General features: G+C 36.9%; 1 protein-coding gene across 1 annotated transcript; it reads right to left on the bottom strand.

The window, feature by feature from the left end:
• Nucleotides 1-259: 259 nt before the first annotated feature.
• LOC136216799 (ATP-dependent DNA helicase 2 subunit KU80) lies at nt 260-8,781 on the bottom strand. The gene is made up of 12 exons (XM_066003356.1): nt 8,649-8,781; nt 6,736-6,828; nt 6,460-6,511; nt 6,110-6,241; nt 5,159-5,562; nt 3,350-3,636; nt 3,040-3,235; nt 2,717-2,923; nt 2,070-2,237; nt 1,707-1,976; nt 671-801; nt 260-564 (listed from the first exon to the last, which is right to left on the bottom strand). Exons 1-12 carry the CDS (start codon nt 8,661-8,663, stop codon nt 501-503), a joined length of 2,019 nt encoding a protein of 672 aa, XP_065859428.1. The 5' UTR covers nt 8,664-8,781; the 3' UTR covers nt 260-500.
• Between the last annotated feature and the right edge of the window lie 224 nt (nt 8,782-9,005).

The following is a 9,005-nucleotide window of genomic DNA, read 5'->3' as shown; positions in this document are numbered from 1 at the left end:
TTTTAATCTTCATTGATTAAGTTTATAATCCTCAATCTGACACATTGAGCACTTACTTAATTATAATCACACAAGTCAAGTCCATAAATAGAAAAGCTAATTATGAACATAAAATTCAATTAAAAAAGCAATGCTCAATTTTAATAGTTTGAAAACGATTTTTTTTTTTTTTTTTTTTTTTTGTGGTTAATGTAGAACATACAACGAAGCTAAATCTGATCCAAAATGCAACAAGAGATTGATGCTTTAAAACTGAATAAAACATGAAAGTTAGTTGACTTGCCAAATGGATATACAATAGTTAAGTATGCTCATGACTGTTAGCAGATACAAAGATAGGCTAGTGTGACAAGGAGCTACTACAAAAATTTGGTATTGATTTTCATGATAGCTTCGATATCTTTAAGACATCCAGAACTGAGTGAGTGTTCATCCATCCCTCCCCTGTCCGAATAACTGAATTTACATTACTATGTACACAGGATTCTTGTCTAGCCGCTCTACGCCTCCACTTGCGGCTCGTTTTTAATCAAAAAGCTTTTAGCTTCATCATCTGAAACCTCACTGCTTGATCAAACGGAACAGAACGGGGATTAAGACCTCGTACTAGACTCGATATTAAAAGTTCAATTTAAGTTGGAAAGGTAAGAGCTTAGGTAGGAAGACAAACCTGTCTATGGCTTCTGATTTGGAAATCAAAGTGAGCCCCTTTGATGTAAGGAATTCACAGAAACTACCTAGCTTGTTCTCCTGGCAGTATTTGATAAGATACCGAAGGAAATCGTTGAACTGTTTCGGTTCCTGCCAAAGCAAGAAATTTCAAGAATTTGACTATTAGTTGTCAGAATAACTAGCCTTTCCAGAAGGATAAAATAAAACTACTAAACTATAATGCTACTAACGTTAAAGTCCAAATCAACAGAGTCTCTTTAAAATCACAAAAAGGATTACTTGCACTTTGACAAATTTAACTACATTATTGGCTTTTTTTATCCATATATCACCATAAATTATGGTCATTATTTAATTTTTTTAACAGATTTTCTTTGATTTTGACTTTAAAAATCTAACAAAATGAAGTTTAGGAGCCATAAATTAATAGTGTTATAGTTCAAGGGCCATGAATGTATTTTTACCCCAGTTAAAATACATTTTGGATTCATCAAAGAATATTAAACCGAAGGCAGACTTTAATTTAGCGTGTCAATACCAATACAACCCCTCACATCAAAGTTCTCAAACGGCATACTCTACATTGCAGAGAAAACTTTCATTTTAAGAGTTTCATATTTCGGAAACCAAAATTCTCATAAACTTGTATAAAACATTTCGAGTCAAGTTTCCGTAACCTAAGAAAATTGGAAGCTCGTTTGTTAGAATTTGGCAACTCGTTTCCTTATAATGTGTTTTCAAAAGTAGATCAATACTAATAGCATGTCAGTAAATCCTTAACATATTCTACATATGTAACTTTTTAATGTGTGTATATATATATATATAAATCAGATATACATCTTTTTATTTTTATTATATACACATTTTCTCACATTTCTGTTTTCTATATTTATAAAATTTGTGGTGTCAATTTCCATTTCAGGTATCCATTTTCATTTCCATGTAATGTTGGACACACTCAAATTAATTGCAGGGGAATTGAAGTGAAGTTAGGAGTAAACTGTAAATCCAACAAATAAACAGGGAAATACCTGCTCACAGACGCAACCTTTGCGAAGGGCGACCAAACATTCCAATGCTTTAGGATAAGTATCCCCTTGGTAGCTATTCTCCACCATGTTGTATATTTTATTTTTCATACCCTCAATTGCTTTTCCTATCCAATCTGGGTCATCTCGGCGGGACATCATAGCTTCAAAATCTTGGACAGGAGTTGAATCACCAATCCCCGGTCCATAATCCTTTTCGTCGTCTGAGCCAGATGGCTTCTCCGGTAAAAATCGCCGGGTTGATTTCTTTAACTGCATGTCGAATCACATTTATAAATGCCTCAACGAATTAGGCAGCATAAATACAATTTTTCTTTACTAGGAAAGGGCTTAAAAAGTAATCACCCTTGGATTCTCTTTGACTTCAAAGTTTTTCAGAAACATATCAATAACACGGTTATTCTCCCGAAGAAGTTGTGGATCAGGTTCAGTTATCTTCTTCAGAGTTCTGTCTAGTGGAGGAACAGCTGCATCTGGTTGCTTTGATTTCAACTCAAGACAATGATAAAAACGCTGAAAAACATAAACCGCGGAAGTTTTCAGTTAGAAAACCGCAAGGATGCTCATTTGGCAGTGCGGATTGCATGTCAATATATACAAATGAAGGAGCACCTCCCCTTCCGCAATATCCAATGCTATCTTAAGTAATTCAATACCCATGGGCAAGGCATTGTATCTAACAAAATAGAGGTATTTGTTGTCTCTAAACTTATCAATAACGCATGCAAGTAAACAGCCTATATTTGTTCATCATAAGCAATAATAGAAGTTCTGAGACAACTGTTATGTGCATCTACATGTTCTATACGAGAATAATATAAATTCAATAAACTGTCTAGAAGAAAAACGGCCAATGTTATAAGATGAACACCTTGCGCATTAGAGAACAACTTCATGCGAGGATCTATGTATGTTTCCGCATTAAAACAAAGTCAATGGTTTCCTCCTGTAAATGATCTCAAATCCGTGCACAAAAAGCAATTGATGCATACCTCCAAAATGGGGTTTGGTGTGAATTCAGGCAGAAGAGCTTCCTCTTTACCAGGTGGTGCAAGGTCAAGCATCAATACTAGGTTATCAGCTGCCTCTTGCTGCTTCTCATTTGGCTGCCATGAGGCAGGAGAATTGTTAAGAGAAGGGAACTGAAATTCTCGAATATCCTCCGCAAAAGGAAGCACATTAAAGAAAAATGAATCAGCCTGCACAAAAAAACCAGTAACTGGTCTTAATTAGGGTAACTAAAAAAAAGAGGTGGCAAAATGCAAAGACGAAAATAATTTATTCAAAGGGACAAGTATTTTGGGTCAAAACCTACAGTCTTGTCTTTCTCAGATATGTTGGGAGTCAAAACCCCTACAACAACACCTGTCTGCCCTTGTCTCCAGACACAGCGCAGAATTGCAACCCTATTTGTTTCCTTCATTGCTCTTGCTAAGGCAGAAACAGCTACTGTAGCTTTCGTATTGCGTGGTTCAGGAATAAAGACATAAACATCTTTCATATAATGGTGTCTTGAAGGTTAACATGAAGGTCAGGATAAAAAAAGAATGTGAAATCAGTAATCTTTGCAATCCACATTAGTAGAGAATGCATTTGTATGTGCTGTCAAAACACAAGAACTTTACCTAAATATGTTTGAAGCATCAGTAAAACCAAGAACCTTCACGCTCTTTTCTGGTTTGAACTTAACAGCATCCCATTCGGTAGATGATATAGGAACCACTTGCGGTCCATACCTATAACCCTTAATTCTTTGGTCAGGAGGAACAACCTTACTAGAATCTTCAGTACTTTTATACTCATATTCTACTTTGACTTCATGTGTGGCATATTTATCAGTTGGAGGTGCATTGTCTGAATATTTTTTGAGACTAGGAAGCTTCTCCTCTGAAGTTTTTTTGTAGACCCATACCTACTCGTAGATAATATACAAGAGAAAAAGTAAGCATGTAAATTCTACATTTTATAAATATAAATTACATTACTAACATAAAACAGCGCCAAAATTATATATATGTAAAAATACTTTTAAAAAAAACAGAATAAAAAAGCCTCAGGAAAAGAGTGTTGTTTGCCTAAAAACAGTCACAGCACGATGAGAATAAGAATGACAAGTTATAAATCCAACTAAAGCAACATAGATATGTATGACATCATGATTATTATTTGAATTGGTTAGAACTTACAGACATCATAATAAAGGTGTAAAATCATATAGTGCCTCATTTTCTATTTTAAACAGAAAGCCAGATACATTCTCATGTGAAGTGCAGTGGTAATACCCTCCACGCCCAAGATAATGGAATTAAAAACTAGGCATTATTTTAGATATTTTATTAATGTGTTAATGTTTCAGTAAAATTTAAAACCGTGGCAATACAAATCATGCTATTGTGCCTTAAACTCGACATGTCTGTCAGAATCAAGGCCCTTAGAGCTATATAAAAGCTTGGTGGTTGTAGACAAAAAGTAAAGGTAAATGCCACCTTAATATGACTTAAATAGCATTGCATGTCAACAGTACGAATAACTTGCAACACATCTCTGTCTTCAGGCTATTGCATAATTGTGCTACAGAAGTTCTTAGTGGTAATGCAGCTGCCATATATGATCTTCTAGGTTTGCAAGTTACAGAGCTGGTCACAGACAAATTAGTTCATACAAGCTAAATTGGTAATGCAAAAGCCATCTTTTAGAATGGCAGTGTGGTCCATTGGCCCAATGAATATAAGCAACCATCAGATTCTTTCGGAGATTAATATAAGATATATGATTGGGCCTTAACTATCAGTTCAAGCTTTTAGTTCAATCGGTTCTGTGACATGGTATCAGAGCCTATAGGACCAAACGGTCGAGGGTTCGAGTCCCGGCAACCTCATTAATTTGTGGAATTAAAACACATGCGGGATGGGCCTGTGTTGTGCACGCTGCAAGCCCAAGGGGCATTTGCGTGTGGGGGTGTGTCGGAGATTAATATAAGATATATGATTGGGCCTTAACTATCAGTTCGAGCTTTTAGTTCAATCGGTTCCATGACAGATTCCAAGATCATAATTGGGCAAAAGGATCACTCACAAAAGTGCCCTCATACACAGCTAAGAAATGCAACCAAGGGCAATGTGATACATGGACCTATTCCAAAAGCGGACCTCTTGGTCCTACAAACTATTAAAGGCTGTTGGGGGAAAAAAAGCAATAAAGGGCGGCCCGGTCGCACTACGCGTCCCCGCTGAGCGAGGGTCCGGGGAGGGGTCCCACCACAAGGGTGTACTGGGGGCAAGCCTTCCCCTGCCAATTTATTTGGCAAGAGGCCGCTCCTAAGACTCAAACCCGTGACCTCTTGGTCACACGACAACAACGTTTACCGTTGCGCCAAGGCTCAAATATCAACACCATTTAATTCCATATATTTCAACCAAAACTAAGAATCTCACCTTAATCTTCATTAGTGGACTGATTTCAAGGTCACCCCTGAAAACTGTTACAGGGGATATATTTCGAGTTTTAAGTGCACCCAACAATGAAGTTGGACTCTCGACATACACGATCTTTGCAGATGTTTTCTCTGAAAATAAACGCAACAGACGATCATTCTCATCCACTACTCGTTGATCTGCATCATCACACAATCTCTCCCTCACGACAATAGTCTCCATTCTCATCCCATGTGCGCCCATTTGTACAGCTATAGTAGCTACTTGGTCTTCTTTGGTTCCTTCATATGGATCTTTGATCGAATTTCTTCCATCTGTTATCAGACAGAGCCGCTTTTTTCCTTTGTTTGTCTGCTGATACTTTTTTATCAGCATATCCATACCAACAACAATAGCATCAAGATCTAACAGAAGTCAGGGCATCAAACAAAGAAATCAATTAAGCAAATTCCACGCTGTTGATAACCAACAATGATTTATTCCTGAAATCCAATAGGTTTGTTTATGTAGAGATTCAGAGAACTATAGCTTAATAAGAGAACCAACAAAACTTATCAAATTAATGAAGAAAAACAAGTAATATGATGAACTATTAATTTAACATTAAGACTCAGCAATTGAAATAGAAAACAGGTTTGTTTTTTCTGAAATGGTGCATATACTGTTTAACTTCATTTGAATCTATCAACATAATTGCATCGTTGCATGCATATACAAGAGTTTCACTGGAAGACTGCAATGTCAGGAACACATACGTTGCTAATAATTTGGTCATGTAGAAATGTGTAACTGGTGTTTATTTTTCTAGATCTGTGATCATAAAGTAAAAAGATGGTGAAAATGAGCCTGGGGAGTGATTATATTAACCAGAAGTGTGCTTCAGTAACACCAATGTGATGCACTCATGAAGAGAAACAAATCCAACAACAAGCATTGTAAATTAGTGGATACAATCACCAGCAATAGTTCCCCGTGGAAGTTCTTGTAATGTTTCAACAGCATCCCCATCGACTACCTTGATGTTACGTAAAACCTTAACATGCTCATATCCACCCACTTCTACTGTCAGATCATTTTCAGTTTCTGAAGATTTTAAGAGAACAAAATCAACCAACAATTCAATAATAAGCAATAAATTTAACCTAAAAAAGAATGTATTTATGTTCTTTATAGAACGTGAAAATGAAGCAATCACAGGCAAAGCCAAAATACGTAGTCGGCCAAGAAGACAGCTATCACTCAAGCTAACCACCAACCTCTATGTCACGTCTGATATTCTAATAAGTAGGGCAAGAACATACCTTCAGTTCCAAATACGACAACTCCAACTTCATCATATTTGTTGTAAACCAGCTGCATATATAAAGGAAACAAATAATTGGTGCATGTTAAAGCTCATACTCATAAGATGGGAGTAATTGATGATAAATAACTACAATAAAAGAACACTGAAGAAAATGCAGAGCTGTAAAATTAAATTTCAAAAATCCCATCAAGCATCTTAACAAGACAAGCATGTGCACGTTCATCCTTTCCGGCCAAAAACACGTATGAAATAACAAAGCATAGAGTGGAACCTTTTTCTGTACAAGCATGGAACAGACTCTTGAGATCTCAGGAAGAACATTGTGCATAGATGGACCAACATCAAGTAACAGTATCAACCCTTCCTGTTACAACAAAAATAAATCTTTCAATTTACGAATCAAGAAGAAAATAAAAACGAAGATAAACAAACATCCTGTTAAAAAAACTTTTGAAGAACAAGTAACAAAATGCATTCAAAATCAGCACTGAGCGTAACTCGTAAACATAACAAGTCAAACTCAAGCATTTCGGTGGAAAACCCTAAACCCTGTACGAGGTATGACAAGCTGCAGAATATATCTATTTGAGAATTATCAACAGAAAATGAACTTTGCATAAAATTGAAGTTAATGGGTCCCAGCTTTGGCTGTTCTAGGTAGCCAGTAATAATGCCATCACTTCTCTCACTCCAGCTTGGATTTCTGAGAGTAGATAGATATGAATATGATACCAGGCTAAAGGAGCTAATTGCAGCAGTCTTATTAGACCCTGCAGCACCTCTTAATACAGCTCTTTTGAGGTTGGTTTGAGGGAATTGAATCAGAAAGCAGGACATAATAGGCCCTTACTGCTCTAGAAAGAATTTCCCTTGAATCAACTGCTATTGAAAGACGATTGATATTGAATCAGCTGTGGGATAGGTGCCTTAAGCGGAAGAGGGTATTTCTTTCTGGTTGCTACGCCCCTTATTATTTTTCCGTCTCTGAAGTGAGTTAAGTCAAGCTATCGTCAGCAAATCAGACATAAGCAATGCACGTAAATCCCCGTTCTTTAGAAAGACGATAGTGATACCCTTCCAGTTCTTTAGTTAAGAGTTCAAAGACACTAATTAATGCTAAAAACGGATGAATCGCGGACACCCTATAGCTATTGCAGTTAATCCATATCTGGAATTAGGTAAGACGAAGGAGGAGTTCAAAGAGTAACCTATCATATCAGAATACATGGTAGGAATACCCGGAGCCTCGTTCTCTCCGAACTTACCTCAGCGACTTGAAGCATTGCTTCCTGTCGGCTTCAGGTCCAAAGAGAGTGAGATGGAACCCTGAAGAGATCTAGTGTTACACAATCTTTCTAAAAAAGTCATTTCAGTCATCAATTGCCTGCTATTCCCACTTCCTGACTTGAGGAATTAAAGGCTGTAAACCTGTTCTTTTCCTAGGGTGACTCATGAGTTAGTGTACAAGAGCAATTGCTAGGCTCTCCTCTTTCTTAGATGTTCTAACAGTGGGATTTTAGCTTTGCTGGATTTCCTTCTATGGTTCGCCTACCGGTGAGCCGAGCCATTAGTTACATCAATCCTTTACCTTGGTTGGTGCATCACTAAGCCGAGCTTTCCACTCCACTGAACTGATGAACTAAGCTTAGCTTGCCAATGCCTTGAGGAATCTGTGCATCGATATTAACATATGAAACTAGTGCCTTTGGCTGTCCCCTGAGACTAGTGAAATAAGTTACTTACTTGCCCTAGTGCTACTCCCTGGCTTCCTTCCTCCACAGAGGCAGAAGATTCAACTGCTAAGCCTTCAATTCGTTCTATCACCTAACGAATATTACTACATTAGCTATTAGATTTCGCATCATTCCATCTTTCTCAGGGAGGAACTCCCCTTAAGCTAAGGCGCACCCCCACCTAAGTCCTAATCCGAAAAGCTTATCAGTTCAGTCAGCGAATAAGCCTTCTCCCCAGCAAGAACTTAGTTTTCTTACCTATGATGATAGATCTATCGTTGATTGGCTTAGTGTGAAGTATCATCTTATTACCTTAAAGTGATCCTCTGTCTATTTACCTAAACTCCAAGACTTAGACTGGAAAGTGGACAATGATTTGTAAATCAATGAATCAAACGATGGAAAAGGAACAAGTAGCGATAAAATAAACAACTAGAGAAAAAGTCTTTACCCTGTTTCGAGCCATTCCAGAGACAAGAAGAGCAAAGCTTGCTGGAGAAGCTGGAAATGGAGAAGAGAATGGATTGATGCCGCTTAAACTGCTCTTTTTTTCTTCTTCCCGCCTCGGGTAACTCAGTCTGACAATTTACAGAAAGGCCCCAGAATTTCTAACTTAGACCTATATATATATTCAGATAAAAAAAAAAAAAAAAAACCTATATATATATATTTATAAATATTAGTACAAAACTATAATTTCTTTATTTCATTCAAGTAATTTGTTTTAGTTAGTCACCTTCTACGATTATTTTTCAATTAAATTTAGGGTAAATTTCAAATAAACCCCATGTAGTTTCACTAATTTTCA

Source organism: Euphorbia lathyris, chromosome 2 (assembly GCF_963576675.1).
Source record: "Euphorbia lathyris chromosome 2, ddEupLath1.1, whole genome shotgun sequence".
In the NCBI taxonomy this organism is placed as follows: domain Eukaryota; kingdom Viridiplantae; phylum Streptophyta; class Magnoliopsida; order Malpighiales; family Euphorbiaceae; genus Euphorbia; species Euphorbia lathyris.
This window is presented reverse-complemented; position numbering and strand designations above follow the sequence as displayed.